This window comes from Protomyctophum bolini (assembly GCF_963924005.1).
Source record: "Protomyctophum bolini genome assembly, chromosome: 7".
NCBI classification, from domain to species: Eukaryota; Metazoa; Chordata; class Actinopteri; order Myctophiformes; family Myctophidae; genus Protomyctophum; species Protomyctophum bolini.
The window spans coordinates 35,249,814-35,272,514 of record NC_137868.1 but is presented as its reverse complement, the minus strand read 5'-3'; the positions used below and the strand labels follow the sequence as shown (position 1 = coordinate 35,272,514).

The window sequence follows — 22,701 nt, the reverse complement described above, 5'->3', positions numbered from 1 at the left end:
CTCACTTTACCACTCACTTTGCCACTCGATTTGCCACTCGATCTGCCATTCACTTTATGCATGTGCATACCCTCTATACTCCTCCAGTCCTTCAAGGAAAAGCACAATGTACAGTAGGCTGCTGTGGGCTTTCCACATGATGTAGAATATGAGCATGTATGGTATGTACTGTGTACATTGATACATTCACATACAGTAGACCTACAGTGGCATGTGCTGTCACTCGATGCTGCACACAACCTGTCTTTGTCAACTGCTGCCAACCCATATGTGATGTGGTATGATGTGATCGTTGAGCCTGAAAGCCCAATTCATGTATACTTCATCGTACGACAGTGCCACACATCGGAAATAGCCTGGCTACAAGCTCACAACAATTCAATTCAACTTTAGTATAGTGTAAAAATGTCTGTACTTCTGTGTATATATTATTATTATTATTATTATTAGTGCCGAATAGCATTGTCTCAAGACACTTTACATATTGAGCAGAGACGCGACATTGTCCCACCCTGAGCAAGCCAATATTTTTGCGACAGTGGCAATGAAAAACTGCCCCTTATTAACTGGCAGAGCCAGGCTCTAGGGTGGGCGGCCATCTGCCTCAACTGTGTTGTGGCCTTGTGGGGGGGAGAGAGAGAGAGAGAGACATAATTATATGTACAAATAAAATATATATATATAAAATATATAAAATAATATAATATAATATATATAATATATAAAATATATATATATAATATGGTCACATGTAGGCTATGCAATTTTGTCAATAAAAACACATCTATCAATCAAAAACCAAGGTGTATCATCAGTTTTCTTTGGACTTCTCGTATTAGAATATTCAGCCCATTGTCTTCAGACATTGGCTCGTAACCATCGAGGGAACCTATATTTTGTTGATATATAGCAGCACCTTTGTAATGGTAAACTAAGCTGCAAAACCTCTAACTCTAAAGTCTTTATACGTTTTATGGCAGTGGTGCTATAACAACTTGGCCGTCCTAAAGAACCACTGAAGAACTGCTGAAGAGCAAATATTGTTTTGTGTACAGAGTAAAAAGAAGAAGGGGGGGGGGGAAGTTTGCATATTCGAATGGCTCATTGGTTGGTGTATTACTTGTTTGTTTTGAGTTTGAATAAGAGAACTAGACATTTTATCTTCATTAAGTCAACCAGGACACACCCTGCAGTCCATCTGTCAGTAGTGCTGCTGTTGACCAGTGGGACACATTGAAATCACCACACAATACAGTCTTTGACTCAAAACAAAGACATGTTGTTACTTCAGTGTCCAAGCCAGGGAGCTCAAAGGCCTTACAGCTGTCTACAGAGTGGTCCACAATGGCAGTTTAGGAATAACTGTTTCATTTGATAAACAAACAACCGCTGCAGTGGCTCTCAAGCATTTTCATACTGTATGTATGTGGTAGCAGTCACAGACCCTCATCCGAAAATAATGTTTTAGAAAATGTTGCTTATGCTGAGCTTGTTTAGTCAACAGAAAATCTATTTTCATGCTTAGTAACGTTAAAGAATATAGCTTTATAGTTTTTTACGATTTTGCCAATTGCCTAAATTGTAATCCTGGGCGCTACTCTCCCTCTGCCAACCTGGGGAGAGCCCCGAACTGAGCTCATGCTTCCTTCAATGCATGAGGAGTGAACAGGCCATTTCATCACCTGACAGGGGCCATAGGACGCCGTAGGACGTAGCGCATGGAAGGAACTCGTTATTCCAACCAGTTCCCCTCCATCAGGTGTCCCAGCTGACCAGGGGGAGGCAGTATAGAGATTACTGCATGTTTTTGTCAGGGTACCTACACACACACATGCTCCACTGTATAGCACTGTTGTCCAGGAGGTGACCTTACAGCATTTTACAGCACTGGCCTGGACAGCAGATAAAGTTACATGCATGCAGTATAGTGTTTACTCTGTATCCAAGCAACAGGGTGTAGGCTACATATCTCTTGCTGAAACGGTTCTTTGATTGTATATTTTAGATACAGAATTACTACCTTTCTATGTAAATATGCCTTTTGATGCGTGGGGCATTGATGCGTGGGGCCTGGAATTTAAAACCTTGAGACTTCACAGCATGTAAACACAGACTGTAGGCTCTACTAAAATAGCCTGCGTCATTTGGAGGAACTGGTCTCATAGGAGTTACATCATGATGGTACTGAGTTACATACAATGATAGAAGTACAAATATTTTATTTTATTTTACTTAAGCTCATAACGTATATTTTGGGGCGAAGAGATTTTGGTCACTTACTTTTAAGTAAAAGAAGCAATGACTAAAAAGGACTATTAGGACTATTAAAAATAAAGGTCTGTAAAAAAAGATTACAACACCAATAGCCTAAAGTAAGTTGTAACTAAATCTCAAATATTGTAGGCCTAGTGGAGTAAAAAAAAGTATCATAAAGTAGGCCTACACACATGCTACTGTACCACAGCACTTTGAGTAGTATTAGTAGCAATAAGTAGTAGTAGTAGTAGTAGTAGTAGTAGTAGTGCAGTTGGTTACATTGCTATACGCTACGGTTACATGTTGCAGAACTTATCATTCAGAACTGCAATAATGCCTCAATACAATGGGTGGGTTTGGTCGCCTACAGCGACGCTCATTGGCTATGACCCGGAAGAGGGGCAGCAGCTCGTTCACCGATTGGCTTAGACGGGCCACTCGTCAAACGACTGTCCCTCCTCCCTACAGCGGTGTCCAGCCGCTCCTCTCCTCTCTCTCCTCATGCACGAGACAGAACAGAATCCTCCTTTTCTCCTCCGTCTATTCATTCAAACCATGAACCATCCATCCGGCCTCTTTTTACACCGTTTAGCAGAGTCACGCTCGGAGATTTAGGACTGATTCTGCCCTCTAAAATAGGTAAGACCTATTGTATTTTATTTTTTATTTTATTTTATTTTAATACTATAGGCTAATATAATGTAATCTGTCTGTTTGCCGGCGAGTGGCCCAGCATGAAACGGCCTGTCAACGCAAAAAAATAAAATAAAAAATATTTTGCCATTTTATTTTTGCATATCGATTTTTGTTTTTCTATTTATTTTTTCTGTTAACGTTTCTATAAACGTTTCCCATCGAATATCGGGTGCTGATGGCCGGGTGACAAGACCTCTCGCATATCTCATCGCACCGCAGGGCCTTTTTTCCCACGGAGGATGCGAGCCATCACATGTATGCATACTGTACATTTCTGGACACTGTCGATCACCATTCGGAAGAGCAATAATAAGCACAAGCGGCCGTTTCACTGACTGCCGCTCGTCCAGAGAGAGAGTGTTTGTCGTTAGCATGTTGTCTGACGAAATATTAAAGGAAAGAAGAAAATGGTATGCTAGGATTGTTGAACTAATAAATATTGTACATGCCTGCAGCCCTGAGGAACGGGAGGGTGGGGACTCGACTAGTGTCGGATGGGCTTATGTTACGTAATGTCTTCCCATTCATCGCCCGTGCTACAGTGTGTGCCTCCACTCCACTCTCCACTCCACGCCTTTTTCCTACAGCCCTGCGTTCTAACACTGAGTGGAAAATGGAAATGGTAAAGGTACTCACGTTTTACTCAAGTAAAAGTATCAATACCTCAATATTAGCTCTGGTCCATACTAGCCTTACTGCTTCTATGATAGAAGCAGTATTAAGGCTATGGACCAGAGCTACCGGAATTCTAAATCTAGGCTACTTGAGTAAAACGTAAAGCTACAAAAGCATTGGGATAAAAATACAGTAGGCCAAATAAAGTGCAGAATGTGAGCTTGTATAACCAAATGGCCAAAATTGATATAAGGCTGAGGTGGGTAATGTAGGCTATGTTTTGTAATAAATAAATAGTACTAAACTACTACTACTAATAATAATAATAATAATAATAATATAACAACAACAATAAAAATAATAATAAATTACAAACTAGGCCTAACTAAAGTTTTCAAATAATTCGACTAGTCGATTAAAAAGTAGACTACATTTTTCTCTGAGATATAGGCCTAATAAAGTTGTTTTTTTTAAGTACTTATAGTACTTGAGTAAATGTATTTACTTTACACCACTGTGTCCGTCCATCCATCATTAACGCACCAGACTGTCTGGAATGCATTCCTCTGCTCTCTGTGGCGTCTTCCTGTGGTTGTGTATGGAACAGGAAAACACTGCTTTAAAAACGGACGGAAAGAAACTAAGATATAAACTTCTCTATAGGTTCACCATACTGACTACACCAAGCCAGTGGAACGCTTTATTAACGAGCTGACAAAGACCCCTGTCTCTATAGGTTCACCATACTGACTACACCAAGCCAGTGGAACGCTTTATTAAAGAGCTGACAAAGACCCCTGTCTCTATAGGTTCACCATACTGACTACACCAAGCCAGTGGAACGCTTTATTAAAGAGCTGACAAAGACCCCTGTCTCTATAGGTTCACCATACTGACTACACCAAGCCAGTGGAACGCTTTATTAAAGAGCTGACAAAGACCCCTGTCTCTATAGGTTCACCATACTGACTACACCAAGCCAGTGGAACGCTTTATTAAAGAGGTGACATAGACCCCTGTCTCTATAGGTTCACCATACTGACTACACCAAGCCAGTGGAACGCTTTATTAAAGAGCTGACAAAGACCCCTGTCTCTATAGGTTCACCATACTGACTACACCAAGCCAGTGGAATGCTTTATTAAAGAGCTGACAAAGACCCCTGTCTCTATAGGTTCACCATACTGACTACACCAAGCCAGTGGAACGCTTTATTAAAGAGCTGACAAAGACCCCTGTCTCTATAGGTTCACCATACTGACTACACCAAGCCAGTGGAACGCTTTATTAAAGAGCTGACAAAGACCCCTGTCTCTATAGGTTCACCATACTGACTACACCAAGCCAGTGGAACGCTTTATTAAAGAGCTGACAAAGACCCCTGTCTCTATAGGTTCACCATACTGACTACACCAAGCCAGTGGAACGCTTTATTAAAGAGCTGACAAAGACCCCTGTCTCTATAGGTTCACCATACTGACTACACCAAGCCAGTGGAACGCTTTATTAAAGAGCTGACAAAGACCCCTGTCTCCGTAAAAAAAATGGGCAGACCCCAAAATGGGTCAAAATGGGAAAAGGTGGTGTAGCTGCTGTAGCATGTTAGACAATTGATTGATTGATTGATTGATTGATTGATTGATTGATTGATTGATTGATTGATTGATTTAAATATTTATTAACAGTTTGCAGAATTAGAGTACATTTCAAGCACAAACTCAATACAAAGACTATGTTAACTGTGAGTGGACGACCCAATTAAGCATTACACTTGTTTACAAGAGGGTCCACCATGTTCAATTCATCAAAACATTTAGAGACGTACAAATAGACACTTCAATATAGTCAAGACCGCGCTAACACTAACAGCTATTACAATAGGCAAGAGATGATGATCAAGGTGATTGGAAGCGTAGGGGGTCTAACCACCCTGAAGGGGTGAGAATTGACCAGTTAGCCGTTCAATAAAGACTGGTCTCTATCCGGCTTAGGCCTACTTACTTGCTACTTAATGAATAAAAAAAACATAAATTGACACAAAATACAATTATTTCATTGATTTAAAGAAGGTTTTATTTGCTTATGGTGTAGCCTATATGTGGTCCATTAGATTATGTCAGGTGCATCCAGGTGCAACATGGTCGGTTTGCAAAAGTCCTGTAGTGTTGATACAATACCAGTTGGGTGACAAAAAAATCAATACTGCAAGATAGAAACACTTTTACAAGTAAAAGTCCGGTAATCAAAATTAACTTAACTTAACCGTTTGACCGCCTTTTGTTAATCACACTGTGTGTGGTGTCGGACCATATCTGGATCTACCACTCAACGACAAGAAAGGATTACCGTGGCTATCGACAATGGAATAAACCTTGTCTTGACCAGAAATGTGGGATCTGGGACAAGGAATTCGAGTTAAAGGCCATCGAAAGAAACAGATAGAGTGGGTGCGGGTGTGCATGAAATTCAAGATGGCGCTCTCCATTGCTGTTGACAACATCACCTAGCAACCCAGTGCTAATGTACTGAAAGTGTAGCATCGCGACTCGATTGATCATAACAAGCACTATAAAAGACTAATTGCCGTACATCATTCTACGCCAATGGCGGGGACTGGGAGCGTGATACTATTTACTAATTGCCGTAGATATACGGTACGGACGGTACGGTAAAAATACAATATTTGTCTCAGGTGTAGTAGTGGAGTAGAAGTAAAAAGTAAAATAAATACCACAACATTTTGCTTAAGTACAGAATTTGAGTAAATGTAGGCTACTTAGTTACATTACACCATTGCATTGCCTATTTTTCACCTCAAAGGTATTCAGAAACATTATTTAGTGTACTCTTTTAGTGTGAAATGACATTGTGTCTTCGTTGCATGGCCACCACAACAATGAAGACCGGAGCAGAATATGGGGAGAATAATTAAGGATAATTTTTAAAGAATGATTTAGAAACTGCAGTAAGTTGATTAGAAGTGGCAGTGAAATATATACAGCCTTCCCTCTGGAGTGGAAGGCTTTCTGGTTGATAAGACAAACTGAATAATTTGCTCCCTCCTGTATTATAGATGTGTGGTGTGTGTGTGTGTGTGTCTGTCTGTCTGTTTGACTTGCCATATTGATGTAATGCAGGAGACATGCATGCGCGCGTGCGTGTGTGAAAAAGTTTGTATTAAGAAACTAGAGAGCAATGTGCAGTTCAACTGTACAGAGATTACACAATGCGGAGGGTGTAGGCGAGATTTATTGCGGATAGATTGTTTACAAGGATGGAGCTGGGATTGAGTGAATGGGCATGATGACAGGTGACATGATAAGCAGGAGTGGTGGAAGTGCAATGACAGGATGAAGTGACATGGTGAAGGAGCTTTGGCGTGAGCCCCCATGGGGACGGGCCGGAGCCTCGGCTCGGATCCTGCCTGGCGAAGGCAGGGGGGCTCTTGAGCCTGCCCCCCTTGGGGCCAACCTGGTGGAGCCTGCTGCTGGGCGGTGGCGGGGAGGTGGCGGGTACCTGAACGGATAGCAGACGTGAGACAAGGAAGGAGGAGGCGCCCTTTTAAAGGGGCGCAGACAAGGATGACGTTGATCTGATTGGAGCTAGTTCCATCTCTCAGTTGAACTTTCGTTAACAACTACATTTGTAATGATAAGTAGACCTGAGCCAAAACTATTTGATAATTAAGAATTTATATGATCGGTTGCATAAGCAGTAACTGCTGGCTTTTTTCACTTTTTTCATGCAAGTTAAAACACAAACAATGATTGTATACAACCATCTCTCTTGTGAAGACCAGGGAAGCTGTCTTCACAATGTCCATTTCTCAAATTATACTGTAGTTGTTGGGACATAATTTGGCCCTCACAAGTATACAGTATGATCACGCACGCAGCCACGCACACACAAACACGCACAAACACACAGATAGACCTGACGATGAGCGGCCATCCAGATATTGCATTGACATGACCCTTTCTCTCGCCTCATTCGCCCATCTCTCTCTCTCTCTCTCTCTCTCTCTCTCTCTCTCTCTCTCTCTCTCTCTCTTGCGCCTCCGGCAGCAGCGTTGTCATGGCGACGGTGGTGATGGAGCAGATTGGCCGTTTGTTCATCAACGCGCAGCAGTTGCGTCAGATCCCACAGCTGCTGGAGTCGGCCTTCCCCACGCTGCCCTGCACCGTCAAGTCCTCCGATGTGCCCTGGGTCTTCAGGGAGCCTCACATCCTCACCGGGTACCGCCAGCCCGACCAGAGCTGGAGGTACTACTTCCTCACGCTGTTCCAGAGGCACAACGAGGTAGGTGGGGGCTGGCAACCATTATTGAAACTTATTTTTTTTTATTTTGTAAATCAATACTTACTTGATCATACTACAGCATCACACAAAAGCATCGAAAGTAGCAGACCCTCAAGCTCAAAAAGCGCCGGCAAAGTGACGCTTGTAGATTTGCTTTTGACATTTTATCCTGAAATGAATGCCCTACTAACTTCACAGCACAAAAGTAGTGAAAATAGCCAATAGCTTGTTGATCGACTATTTTCACTTTTTTAAAACATTTTGCAAATGTAGCAGTGGCTCAGAGCCTCTGCCTGATGGCCTCAAAAGTCTAAAATCTCCCCCGGTCCAGAGGGATATCCGTTTGGTCTAGTGGTTAAGATGTTGGACTTGCGGGAGGCCCGAGTTTGAATCCCAGGCGTTACACAAACAACGGTATGTGTTGATAATATAGATTATTTTAAAATATAAAAAAATAAATATTCTTGAGAGCAATGTTTAACTGTAAATTACACATGTGTTTGTTTACATGGCTGTCATGTTGCATACGAGTATGACACAAAATCAAGCAGCGCAGATTGAGCTAAGCGATCTCAGAGTGGTGTAGAGGAGAGTGGTGTCATTGAGGGAGCAGAAAACGGCGCTTGAGAGATGGTCATACAGCTCTGGAGTGTGACAAGCTGGAGTTTTAAATACATTGTTTTCAATGAGAGCGGCGCAGATATCATAAATTTTAGGCACCAGACCTGTACGTGCCCGTCAGCTACCGGCCTGCTTGGGAACGATGCAACATACCCGTTGTCAACGTGTCATAGCACCCGTTTTAACTATCTGTCTGTGTCCCTTTTGTGCCCATACTGTAGCCTATATGGAGTTCTCTGTAGTATCAATACCTGTTAGCACCCATTTTAACTGTCTGTCTGTGTCCCACATGGAGATCTCTGTATTTGTCTGTCTGCCTGTGTGTGAAGAAAAGTGGACTGGTTAAGTAATCAATTGGCAGGTGTGGGGTTGCCATGGCAATCAATTGGCTGAGGCAGAGGCTGGAAATTGCACAGGTGAAGAGATTTAGGCTGATTAGGCCCACTGGCTGAGCCTGACCAGAGCTTTTTGTGGTGGTTCTGGAGAACCGTGGGCCCGACCGCCTCGATACCGGGCACTGCACTCCCTGCGGGTGTGCGGAACGCGTGTGTCGAATTTGAAGTCAGTGGGGAAACGTGGCACATTTATAGTAGGACTAGACCTGTACGAAAGTCTCTGTAATGTTTATATTATTATCTAAAATATAGTGATTTATAGATCATTAAAGCTGGGCCTTTCATTCACTGAAGTGACCGAAAGGCAGTATTCTCACGGGCAGTATTATTGCGATCTCAGAAACTGAGAGGCAGCATTGCAGAAACTATTATTTTTCTCTTTCGAGACGTAAATATAATTAATAACGTTTGCAAATCAGAAAATAAGGTATCCGTAAAAAAACCTGAACCATGTTTCCTTTCATTTGTCTGCATCGATTATTTTTCATTAAAAAAGTTGGTTCATGCCTTGTCTACTCGACTCCCATACTGTAGATTCCAGTGCATTCCGTCAACGTCTGGTGCAGGGCTATGTAACTATTCAGCTCCTCATAGCCGCCCGGAGCGGCCATTGCACTGGCCCCATGTCGTAACTCTCCTTCAATGGCTCTGGGTGATCTGAGCCTTCATCATTCAAAAATAACACACAATGAATTTGGCGATTGACCAATCAGAATCAAGTATTAATTCAACCAAGCTGTGTGTATATACGTGTGTGAATGCAATGCATATTGTAAAGCGCTTTGGATAAAGGCGACATATACATGCACCATTTACTATTTTTACCATTTTACCTCTACACCAAGGCGCTGAACGTGTGGACGCACCTGTTGGCGGCATTTGTCATCCTGGTTAAGTGCAGACAAATCGCAGAGACGGTGGACTTCCTGCGGGATCCGCACTCTCAACCCCTCTTCATTGTGCTAGTGGCGGCCATCACCTACCTCACCTGCAGGTGTTTGCTTATTTGTTTCTTTGTCCATAAATGTATTTATTCACAAGGAAAAAAAGGTTGCAAATATCGATTAACGAATCGGCGATGGGAAAAGTAGCTAAAAGCTTTGATTAGTTGATTGAATACTTTATTAGACAGAGATGTAAACAGCATGTGGTACAGACAAACATTTGGTCTATGATACAATACAACAAATACAAAACACTTTATATAATATAAGGAGAGAACGGAAAATGTCAGCAGAGAATGACACCTCCTTTGGCAAAGTGCAGGTTTACCTCCCCTTGTGGTCACTTGATAGATTTGAGTTTTTCAGGCATGCTTTGAAAGAAGTCCAGTGATAAAGGGAGTCCAGTGATAAATTATTATTATTTATTTCATTTTTAATTTGTCAATTGTAACTTCATACTCATTTATATTTTTAATTTCATACAGTTTTGCAACATTACATGATTGACACATACTGATTGCCTTGGCTATAGTATGGTCCAAAATGAGTAAATAAATCGTGTCTAGAATAGTGTCTAGAAAAAGATACTTGTCTTGCATATTATTTAGTAGTTTATATTCTAGCCATTGAGTTCTCACAGATGTGTACCCAGATATTGTAGGCTATTATTATACCCCCCCCCCCCCCCCCTAAAATATATCTGTGCCCCCCCTGCTGGGAGAGCTTAAAACCACCTATGGTTGCACCCCCCTAAATCAGTGGTTTTAAACCAGTGGTCCGGGGGCCACCAGTGGAACGGATTCCAGGTGGTACCCAGCTAAATGAGAGTTGGTAACCAAATGGACCTTTATAGATCTTTAACTCCGGAGAGTGTATTTTGGTTTCATTTTAAAGAGTTAAATTGTTGTTAAACATCTGCAGTACTTAATTTACTTACGTCTACACAATTCGAGAATGTATTGTGGACAAAATCTTGTGGACAAAATCTTATCCAACGAGTCTTGGACCTGAGAGGCAAAATATCATCAAATGGTGGTCCGTGACTCAAATGCTGTATAAATAATGGACCTTGATATGAAAAGGATTGAAAAGCACTGTCCTAAATGACTGTGTTTCCCGCAGCGCTCTGGCCCACCTGTCCTAAATGACTGTGTTTCCCGCAGCGCTCTGGCCCACCTGTCCTAAATGACTGTGTTTCCCGCAGCGCTCTGGCCCACCTGTCCTAAATTACTGTGTTTCCCGCAGCGCTCTGGCCCACCTGTCCTAAATGACTGTGTTTCCCGCAGCGCTCTGGCCCACCTGTCCTAAATGACTGTGTTTCCCGCAGCGCTCTGGCCCACCTGTCCTAAATGACTGTGTTTCCCACAGCGCTCTGGCCCACCTGTCCTAAATGACTGTGTTTCCCGCAGCGCTCTGGCCCACCTGTCCTAAATGACTGTGTTTCCCGCAGCGCTCTGGCCCACCTGTCCTAAATGACTGTGTTTCCCGCAGCGCTCTGGCCCACCTGTCCTAAATTACTGTGTTTCCTGCAGCGCTCTGGCCCACCTGTCCTAAATGACTGTGTTTCCCGCAGCGCTCTGGCCCACCTGTCCTAAATTACTGTGTTTCCTGCAGCGCTCTGGCCCACCTGTCCTAAATGACTGTGTTTCCCGCAGCGCTCTGGCCCACCTGTCCTAAATTACTGTGTTTCCTGCAGCGCTCTGGCCCACCTGTCCTAAATGACTGTGTTTCCCGCAGCGCTCTGGCCCACCTGCTCTCGGCCAAGTCGGAGCTGTCCCACTACACCTTCTACTTCCTGGACTACGTGGGCGTGGCCGTATACCAGTACGGCAGCGCCCTGGCACACTACTACTACGCCATCGAGGAGGACTGGCACGCCCGGGTGCGAGGCTTCTTCCTGCCCGCCGCCGCCTTCTTCGCCTGGCTCTCCTGCCTGGGCTGCTGCTACGGCAAGTTCGCCAGCCCCGACATGCCCAAGTTCGCCCACAAGCTGTTCCAGGTTGTACCCTCGGGGCTGGCCTACTGCCTGGACATCAGCCCGGTGCTCCACCGCATCTACAGCTGCTACCAGCAGGAGCAGGGCTGCTCCGACCAGGCCGTGTCCTACCACCGCCTCCAGGTCAGTGTTGCCATGCCTTACCGTATTTACACCATCACTTTTGAGGGGCAGCCAGGTCTATGGACTTTTATGTTTTTTGGGGGAAAAAACAGCAGTCTTGTCATGTGGCAGCCAAGTCTGCAGACTTTTAACGTTTGAAAAAAATAATAAGGAAACAGTCTCGTGACGTCATGTACCAGCCAAGTCTATGGACTTTTAATGTTTGCTTTAAGCAGTTAAGCAGTTAAACAGACATGCTTTAAGAAGTGACGTCATGTGGCAGCTAGCCTGGCCCAGCCAGCGTGCTTTCCGGTCTAGAGGGGCGGACGCTCATGGAGCAAACGCTGGAGAGATATTGGTTCACCGATCAGAGCCCCTGTCCCCTCCGCCCCTCCCCTCCCTGGTAGAAAACAGTGGAAGAAACTGACCTTACTATATTGAGAGCGAGGCTATGTGGCAGCCACAGTGGGCGCCCGTCACTTCACATGAGTGTGATATTTACCATCTGCACGACCTACGATCAACAATGCCAAAACATTCCCAAATGACCAGAAAAGGGGCATGAATGCACTAAAACAAGAATTTCCTTTATTGTCACATCACAGGTTTACAGGTGAAAACAATAAGGTGTAATATGTTGTTGGTTGACCACACGTTTGTAGTAGCTAATTGGCTGTTGTTGGTTACGTAACCAATCTATGTTTTACAATCGTTTATAAAGACATGAATTCCCTTGCAGGGGCAGAAGACTTTTTTAGGGGATTTCTAGGGGATATGATTTTTAGGGGATATATCCCCTCCGACTTACTTACGCATGATCACAGGGGTATAACGTGACATTGTAATTGGCTGACAATATTAGTGGGAGGGGCCTATGTAAATAACTGCGGCAACAACACTTTGCAATTTTTCAAAATTGCGACTTTTCTAGTTATTATTATTATTACAATTCTGTCTGTATGTGGTGATAGATGTGGTGTGGTGAGAAACCAAATGCAGACAGCTAGGCGGGTAGTAAGATGAACCCTAAGACTGGCATTAGCATTTAATTCAGGTGACCCAGGTGAACAAAGACAAGAACATGTCAGGCACTAAAACATGACTGAACAAGGACTCACTGGGGAATACTCATATACTGTACACATGAGAGCACATACAGCTGGGGCAAACGGAAACATAGAAACAAGAAAACTAGACCAGAGAAAACAAATGCATAGAAATACAAGACAATGCTATCAATGATACAAAAAGTCTGTGACAGTGTTAGAATGACACTAATAAAACCTTCCTGGGTCCTATTTGAACCTCATTTGTCCCAAAACTGTTACTTGTCAGAATTAAAACATTTTGTGTCAAGTATCGAGCTTGTAGATCTGCAATTTTTATATGTTTGTGTGATGCCGTATTATGATCAAGTAGGTAGTAGGGCATTCATTTACGAAAAAAACACAATAAGTTAAAATATGAGATATTGCTCAAACAGCAATGATATATTTTTTGGCTGTGCACGATAGTTTCATTTAAAATACAATAAATGTAAGCCTTCGGGTATGATACATTTATCATTTCCACATCTGGCAACCCTTTACTCTAGGTGCTGTTCTTCCTGGCCAGCGCCTACTTCTTCGCTTACCCGCACCCGGAGCGCTGGTTCCCGGGGAGGTGTGACTTCGTGGGCCAGGGCCACCAGATCTTCCACGTGTTCCTGGTGCTGTGCACGCTGGTGCAGATCGAGGCGCTGCGCACAGACTTCACCGAGCGCAGGCCGCTCTACGAGCGGCTGCACGGGGACCTGGCCCACGACGCAGTCGCCCTCTTCATCTTCACGGCCTGCTGCAGTGCGCTCACCGCCTTCTACGTGCGCAAGCGTGTGCGTGCCTCCCTCCTGGAGAAGAAGGAGCAGTGAGGAGGAGGAGGAGGAGGAGGAGGAGGAGGACCGGCTGAGAGGAAAAACGCAAATTGGTCTTGAAATTTGGGGGTTTTTACACTGGAGAGACGATGCATTGAGTTTTAAATGTTCACGTTGTTTAACGTTAGTTAGGTTTGTTATTGATGAACCTATGGTTTTTAATGTTGTTCATGTGGCCTGCCAAATGACAGTGTGCTGGGCAAAGTATTATTCCAGTAACAGTGTATTTTTGTGACTGACCATGAAAAAAAGAAAATATTGTTTTTCTTTTCTGTTTTGTTTGTTTGTTTTGTTTTTGCAGAACAGGTTGTACTTGTGTGATAGACACGGCAGAAAATCTTTGCACATAAAAAATGAAGGACACAAGTCATGGTCATGAAGAAGAAGTGATTGTTTTTACACAAGCTATTATCTCCAAAAAAGAAAATCACCATTCTCTCACCATCCTTTTGGCCTCCCACCAAAGTAGTTTTCACTTAATATTCTGAAAGAATGTTGTACCTCGACAAACAAGATATGAGCTCTTAAACGCAGAGAGCAGACAAATTGAGTCAATATGTATTTATTAAGAATGCCTTTTCTTAACCACACATATGTATTACGACCCACGTCCCCCTAATCAAATTGCAGCTCTTCAACATATTTATTTTTGTAATTGTGAGTCTCATGATATTTCAAGGCTTCTGTTCTCTCTGACTAACTGGCTTCCTGCTGTACTTTTATGAAATGCTCTTTTGACCTCAAAACAGAGACATTTGCATTTTTGGCCCTTTTTTCATGGCGGTAAAACACTGTGCCACAACATATTACTGAATGAGTTACATGTGCTGTAAGTGATATTTTTGTTTTTAAATAAGGCTTAAATTGTTCTATATTCTCCATTTTCTGTTAGAAAACAGAAAATATATTTTGAGGTGGGACATCAATTCCATCCATTCAGGAGAGGGCACCCATTTATCAGCTTAGTAAACCCATTTAGACCCGGAAGGCCTAGACGTTTTTATACCCTTCAATCTGGGAAAGCATCTGTGTCATTGTACATGTTGCTATGTATATAGAAATCTTAGGTTAGGATTAGGCCTCAGGTCTAAATTGGTGTGTTTTGACCAAAACATCACTTACAGCACTGTTAAGAACTAGTTTGCAAGCCAAATGTACCTCTATACTATAAAGGGAGACCTTCTCTGTGTTAGTGAACGGTGCAGAGCAATGAGGCTGGCACTCAACACTAGAAGAATTCTGTGCCCAAGATTTACTATGATGTCTGTGTTTTGACAATGTTTTTTTTTTTTTTTTTTTTTTTGTACTCAAAGAGGGCTGGTACTGCAGCTTTTGCCTTTTCACACCCCATGATGTCAATGCCTTTGTGTGCATTGTTACGTATGTTGGTTGGTTTGTTAGACTTGAGTATATTGTTCCGGTGTTTGTATCTGTATATCCATGCTGTTGGGTAGAAACCTTGCATGTCCAAAAGGACAGGGAATGGAACTAAATGACCTGTGTTCCAGTGAACCCACTATTATTTAGCCATATGGCTAGGGTTGGTGTCTCTGGTTAAATATTTATAAAAACCCACAGGCAGACTTAACCACTTTAAAAATGTTTCAAACATAGCTTTTTGCACAACAATGTTGTATGACAAATAGGGCATTCATTTATGAAAAATGGTAACATGGAAATACAAGGTTTATGCCCGACAGTGTGTGTGTGTGTGTGTGTGTGTGTGTGTGTGTGTGTGTGTGTGTGTGTGTGTGTGTGTGTGTGTGTGTGTGTGTGTGTGCTTCTAAGCATGTCTTTGAGTTTACATGTGTTTGTATGTGGTTCAGATGTGAATGTCTAAAGCGTCGCCTTGCACTGCGTGCTTTCTTGTGTTGTGTGAATATAAAACCGTGACCACTAACCTACCACACATTTTCTGAAATTGTTCCCATATTTTTGTCAAATCCTGTCTTGTCCCAGGTGTCCACCCGTCTATTTGTGATCAGTTACGGCATTGGTTCTCAAATTAAATTGACCCTTACAGGTCTGTAACTCTGAGAGTGTACCAGTGGAACCATTGGTACACTCAGAGTTACAGGGCTCCTTGAAATGGAAACATTTGAGAACCACTACAGAGCTACTGTCTGGTTTCTATAGAAGTTTGTTTGGTGACACGATGCTTTTGTTGTGGCGGAGAAGATAAAATCAACCATTATACACTGATCATGTCACATAAAATGACAAACATGCCAGAATAGTAATGCTGCGTTCCCACTGGCAGCTATACGAAAGACACAAAGCGACACAGCATGTTGCTTTGTATCTTCATGTCGCTGGCTTCCATTGAAAATGAACGGTAGCCTCACTAACCTAGTAGCTTTGTATCTTCACGTCACTGGCTTCCATTGAAAGTGAAGGGTACTGTAGCTTTGTAGCCACCAGTGTGAATGCAGCATAACGCCCCTTCCCCTGGTAGGGGGCCGATTTTGGTTGACATCAAATCTCCGCCACAGTTTGTGCCAATGACTCTGTTACAGCGGCAGTGAGGCTAGGACCACGCAAAACATCAAACTCCAATTCACAATCATGCAACATGTTTACATGATATTAAAGCTGTGCTATGTAACTTTTGTGTGTATATACAATGTTATTTTGTACAATCTGTACAGTAAGAGTTTGTTAATACAATATATAACTTACACAATTGTGCTTGTATTTGGTCTCCCTTGCTCATCTACTGAGACGTTTAGATCCTGTGTCTGGTTTGACAAGTTGCATTGCCTGGAGGTCAACATTCAGTTTCTCCCCTGAGCAAGTGGGCAGGGTCTATTATTAGCTCAGTGGTAAAAATAAATAAATAAAATGCAGCGCTTGCGCAGGAGACACCAGTTTGAATCTGGGTTACAGGAAAGTTACAGAGTGCAGCTTTAACTGGTTTCCACAATGACTAATATAGTTACTTGCCATATTGTTGCTGACAGGTGGAAAGAGTTCATATTGTTCAAAAATCCTTTCAGGATTAAAAAACATCTACCAGCATTTTGAGCTTGTTGTGGATCTAGTAGTTTTGTGTGACACTGTAGTACAGTATGACGAAGTAGGGCATTCATTTATGGAAGAAAACAAAACATAAAAACATTAAATTATGGAGATGAGAGGTTTCTGCCCAAGAGCAACCATACTGTATATTCCACAAAATAAGCTTTAATCGTAATCAGGAATCCTTATAAAAATGTATCTTAAAGCTCATTGCATTGCGCAATTTGCACTACTGACCTGATTATTGTGCACTGCCTCGATATACTGACCTTTTATACAAATCATGGCACTGATGATAGTCAACTGTACCTTGTATATACAGTACACTGCATTGGCACTGATGATAGTCAACTGTACCTTGTATATACAGTACACTGCATTGGCACTGATGATAGTCAACTGTACCTTGTATATACAGTACACTGCATTGGCACTGGTGATTGCCAAATGTACCCTATACTGTATGTACACTGTGCACCTTAATGGACGGGGCCAGAGGGACCAGAATGTTTTATGCCTATTCAAAAACGAAAGTACAATACTGTATGTGGTTATAATGACTGTACTAATATTCTGTTGTATTTAAGTAAATAAAGTGTTACACAGTAATATCTTTTGTGTGTTCATCCATGTTTATATAACAAAAATGTGTACACATTTAAAGAGATTGTAGTGAATCTTACTATAAGATTCGATTGAAAATGTTGACTTTGATCAGACATATTTCATGCCTCGTCTTTACCTACAACCATGAAACCTGCCCTGTGTATAGCACATTTTGCCTCTACTCATGAGGACCACATCTTCCACAGTGACTCATAAGCTCCAATCAAACCATTAGATGTCATGTAACACACCGAGTCTCCATGTGTTCAAACCTTTAGTCTGAACATTTATGTTCTAATGTTATGAAAGTAGTAGAATGAAACAGGACACAGATAGAGATATAATAATGAACACATTCCTGTCTGTAGAACAATGCTCCATACAGACAGCAGAGGGAAGCATCGTACTGCACTGCTTTGCTCCACATTGAAAAGGAGATGAACAGATGAAAGGTTTTTAATGTCCTGTATTCACATTTTTTACTTGAGTGTGTGTGTGTGTGTGTGTGTGTGTGTGTGTGTGTGTGTGTGTGTGTGTGTGAGAGAGGGGTGCTCTTATCATTGTACATCATCATGACGTAAAATAGACACTATGCCTAGACACTATGACGTAAAATTCTCCATTCATTGTCAGTGGGAATTGAATGTGTTTAAGACAAAGTTTGTGGACGGTAACCAAAAGGAGAGAAACCTCTGTCTGTCCATGTGTTTGTGAGTCTATAGTTCACGTATCTCAAGAATCATCTGACCGACCAACTTCAAATTCAGCCTGCGCATTGCCAACGACCTGAGGGAGTTCCGTGCCCAGCATCAAGTCGGTCGGATAGGCGGTCAAGATCTCCATATGGAGCACACTGTGACAACAGTGGGGCATGCATTTCCCACTTGCATCTGTGACAACTAAAATGGGTTATATGCATTGCCCATATATGGTAAAGCCATAAATTATGTTCCGAAATCACGTGATTGCCACAGAGGTCAAATGTCACGACTCTGCTGACAGACTGGGTATATAAACTGTAACTTTGGTCAGATGAGCACCATCCCTCTCTAGACCTCTGTAATTCTGACAGAGATTAAGAAATTGACCAGAGTCCAGCCTATCATCAGTTCTCAAACATATGTCAATAATGTCCAATAAGAAAAGGACTGCATATTCATTAGGAAATGAGGAGAATTCCTTCAGCCCTCTACTCAAGCTGAATGAGAAGGATAGAGCAGAGTGGTCCACACTCGGTGGGGCGGATTCTGAGGAGAGTGGAGGAGAGGTGGTGATGATGGAGGCGACAGTGGAACCAGAGGGACGAGACACCTACGACCAGCTGGGCATCCAGCCTCAGATGGTGCAGACGGGCACCAAGAAAACCACCGTCGTAAACTTTAAGGACATCTGCAGACTGCTGCGCTGTCAGCCCAAACCCCTCCTGACCTTCCTCTCCACCGAGTTGGGCGGCGTGACTGCTTCCATAGACAGCAACAACAGGCTTGTGCTCAAAGGCAAAATTCAGCAAAAACATGTCGAGCAGGCTTTAAGGAAATATTTTAAGGAGTATGTGGAGTATGTGGACTCTCGCTCCGTGGCAGCCGGCATCGAGGTCACAGTCAAGGACAATATGGATTCGTTGGACCCCAACGTGACCAAGAAAAAGAAGACAAAGTCGAAGAAAAATAAGAATGCGAAGAGCCATACTAGTATCTGGATTTTCTTTTACATTTTGTTATTTATTGCAGCCTTAGCTGGCGCTTTGACTATTTCTATAGCCTTTGATGCAGTCAATGGTGGACAAACTTAAGTATTCAACGCCCCAGTACTTGAGTCAACTGATACTCCTGGTCAAATATTATTTGTGGCAACAGCAGGCATTCTGATTGGCCAGTATGAGATGATGCATGAGGATGTACGATGATAAGAGCGCCCCTCACTTCACACGGATGTGATTTTAATATTCTACTAGCCTGTGTCACAGAGGAGGGCTATGGACAAATCAGAAACCTGCCTACCAGTCCCATCATCTATGGGGGAATCCAAGCTAAATAGGAACGGAAAGATTTCTCTTCCTGGAAAGTTGGCATGCTATAATAGAAGGCATTGTTCTTGCTTCATTGTCAATGGCAGACGTGTGGGGACAAAAGCTGTATATACAGTAGGAGTGGCTAGCGGCCCTCAAAGATCACACTTGTGTGAAGTGAGGGGAACCTCACTCCTTAAAACAAACATCATACTCTAAACAAATATAACAGTTAATATTATATCAATATATTTATTGATATAATTGGCTATTAAGTGATATAATTCACACCAGCATTTTTCCCTGTTCAGCTCCTATTTTGAAGAGCCGAATTTCAAGACTGGAAGTGATGAACTTATGATAGGGTATGTGTGACGATGCAAGATCTCTTCCTTGTTTACCATCCGGTCTAATGGAATCACAGAGTCTGCTCTGGGCCATGGAATAAACCTTGTTTTGACCAATACCATCTGGGACAAGGAATAGGAGATACAGGCGATTGAAAGAAACAGATAGAATGGGTGTTTATGGGCACAATGATCATGATGGCGCGATCCTGTGTTATTGACAGCACCAGCTAGCAACCCGACGCTAACGTGAGTAGCATTATGACTTGATCAATCAAAAGCACCATAAAAGCCCAATTGCCGTAGAGCTACGGAATTGGCGCTAAGCGTAACATTTATTAATTGCTTTTAATTGGAGTAGATCAACGCCAATGGTGGGGACTTTGTGTTAAATATCCATAGACTTGTCTGCCACATGACGTCACGTTTAGTGCTCCAAACATTAACAGGCCATAAACTTGGCTGGCAAGATATGCCACACCTAGGCCTATGGGAACAATCAAATGCAGACGTGTGCGTGTGGACCCAGGGAGTGGAAATCGGTTGGATCAGTAGATCTCCAAAATATATAAAAATGCAAACAATGGGATCAACATCAGATGTTTCAAAACATTGTCCTACTACAAACATTGAATGCTGTCCATGTTTGATGATGATATAAGAGCGCCCCTCACTTCACATGGGTGTGATTTTTTTTAGGAATATGTTTAAATACCCACATTTTGCCCCCCCATGATATCTCCCTCCTATACACACACAGGTTTGTTTTTAATGAAGGGGAAATTTACCTCATCTTGTCCCTTATAACAAACATTAAATGCCATTAACAATAAAGATAATTTAATTATTGATCATCATAATTTTATCCAGTGATATACATGCACTTGAATTATTAATAAATATGTTAATTTGATTTGACTTTGTCAATATAAATTATTTCCTTTATGTCTTTAAAAATCCTAAAAAGAGGGAAAAATTTGCAATTTAGAAGTACAAAATAACTCTAACCTAATGTAGGTTAGAGTTTTTTTGCTATCCAAAGAATAATGTCATATTTGAATTCTCCATCAAAAAACACATACTTTAGACACCGCACATGTTGGAATTTCCTTTGAATGTTAAATCTTATAAATGAGGTAGAACGGGTACAATTACCGATTTAAAAATTTAAATTATTGTAGGTTAAGGCAAGCGACTGCAATTTTTCAAAATTGGGACTTTTCTAGTTACCTTTATGCTTATATTTATATTTAGTAAATAATTCTATACTGTTATTGTTCTTCAGTGTATAATGCACTTTATTGTTTTTGTATGAATTATGAGATTACTCCTAAGGTTTCATGAAGAAATCATTTCACAGCGACGCTCTGATAAATAGTATAAAGTATTTTTACCCCCAGAGCTTGTGGGCTTCCCCGTTTGAACGTCAATAGTCTGGTGTCTGGACTGGACTCCGGAACTGACCCGATCCCCCAGACTGCATTTGGGCCGGAACCAGAACCAAGCCGGTGGGAATGTTCATTACATTAGTCGACATACTGTAGCCTACTGTAGATTCTGGTGCCTAACCTAATTGTACTTATATCTAGTCTGTTTTAAATTCTAATCTATTCTATTCCCAGAGGACGGAAGTGTCTTGCTTCTATGAGAGCATCAGACTGTCAACTTATCTCATCTGCTCTTTTACTTGATTACCGTAATTCTGTTAATGATTCATGGAAGGATTGTTGCGAACGCAGTGAGCACTAACTATGAGACCTAGCAGATCATGTCTGTCTGTCTGTCTGTCTGTCTGTCTGTGTGTGTCTCTGTCTGTCCCGCTGTTACACCACCTGCCCACCTGCCCGTGTGTGATACAGGGCGCAGCTGTATCACACACAAAAAACACACACACACACACACACACACACACACACACACACGCATACACACACCTTAACTTAAAAAAACGTAACTTAAAAAAAACTTAAAAAACCCCAAATATGTACGAGCTGCGTTCGCTTCCCGCGTTTGCGCGTCTTACTTGTAAACCTCAACAGCAAATGTTTTTTATGATAATTACATTTCCATATGTCCAGCGAGCCAGGCAGCATGGAAAAAATCACACCTGTGGAAATTGAGTGGTGCAACAATACTTACTTATACTTAGTGTTATAGTTCGTCTCTCTCTCTCTCTCTCTCTCCCTTGGTGAAGGTGAGAGATCTCCCAGAGATCTCCCAGTTGGCATGCTCTTTCCAATTACAGAAAAAGAAAAAAACATCCGGTTTGGACAGCTTTGTAAAATAGTTTGGAGAGTCAGGACATCTGGGGGTGAGGAAAGCTTCTGAGACCGCCCACCCATCAGAAGTTCTGAATTTGAAGTTATATGACCTCCCCCTCTGAGCAAATGTTCAGACGTCAGAAGGAGAACGTACTGTATTTGGCTTAAGTAACCACACACTTCTGTAACTTGCTGACAGGCAGTTATATTCACTGTATGTCAGGTCTTATAAAGCATATCTGAACAGCTGACACACATCAAGATAGCTGAGTTATTAGCTCAGTTGGTGTATGTACTGTACATCTGCTATCTTAGAAAAGTTTGAATAAATCTTGAAAGTGTAAACATTTTTGGATAATTTGGGATTTTCTTATTTTTAAACATAAATCTTATCTTCTGTGGGTTCTCCTAGCAAACATTCTCAGATGGGTTTCCGCAGCCAAATATATATATCATTTAAGGTCCATTTTGGAGAACTACTGGTTTAGAAGGCATTTGTAGAATTGGCCTCATGTCTTAAAGTGGATAGTTAATGTCCTTAAATCTATTGGCTTTTCTGTTATGTGGCTCCTCCCATTGACTGTATAAATAAGTGACCCGGGGCTGTAAAAGCAGTCTGAATGAGCAG

The 22,701-nt window shown here is 42.2% G+C and overlaps 1 protein-coding gene across 2 annotated transcripts; it reads left to right on the top strand.

The window, feature by feature from the left end:
- Positions 1-2,756: 2,756 nt before the first annotated feature.
- paqr7b (progestin and adipoQ receptor family member VII, b) lies at positions 2,757-15,612 on the top strand. Of its 2 annotated transcripts, none has more exons than XM_080767095.1 (5): positions 2,757-2,895; positions 7,632-7,866; positions 9,728-9,876; positions 11,564-11,945; positions 13,519-15,612. In XM_080767095.1, exons 2-5 carry the CDS (start codon positions 7,642-7,644, stop codon positions 13,828-13,830), a joined length of 1,068 nt encoding a protein of 355 aa, XP_080623221.1. In that variant the 5' UTR covers positions 2,757-2,895; positions 7,632-7,641; the 3' UTR covers positions 13,831-15,612. The 2 variants fall into 2 exon arrangements, with proteins under 2 accessions (XP_080623221.1, XP_080623222.1); XM_080767096.1 differs by having other exon boundaries at positions 2,851-2,895; positions 7,635-7,866.
- The last annotated feature ends 7,089 nt before the right edge of the window (positions 15,613-22,701 follow it).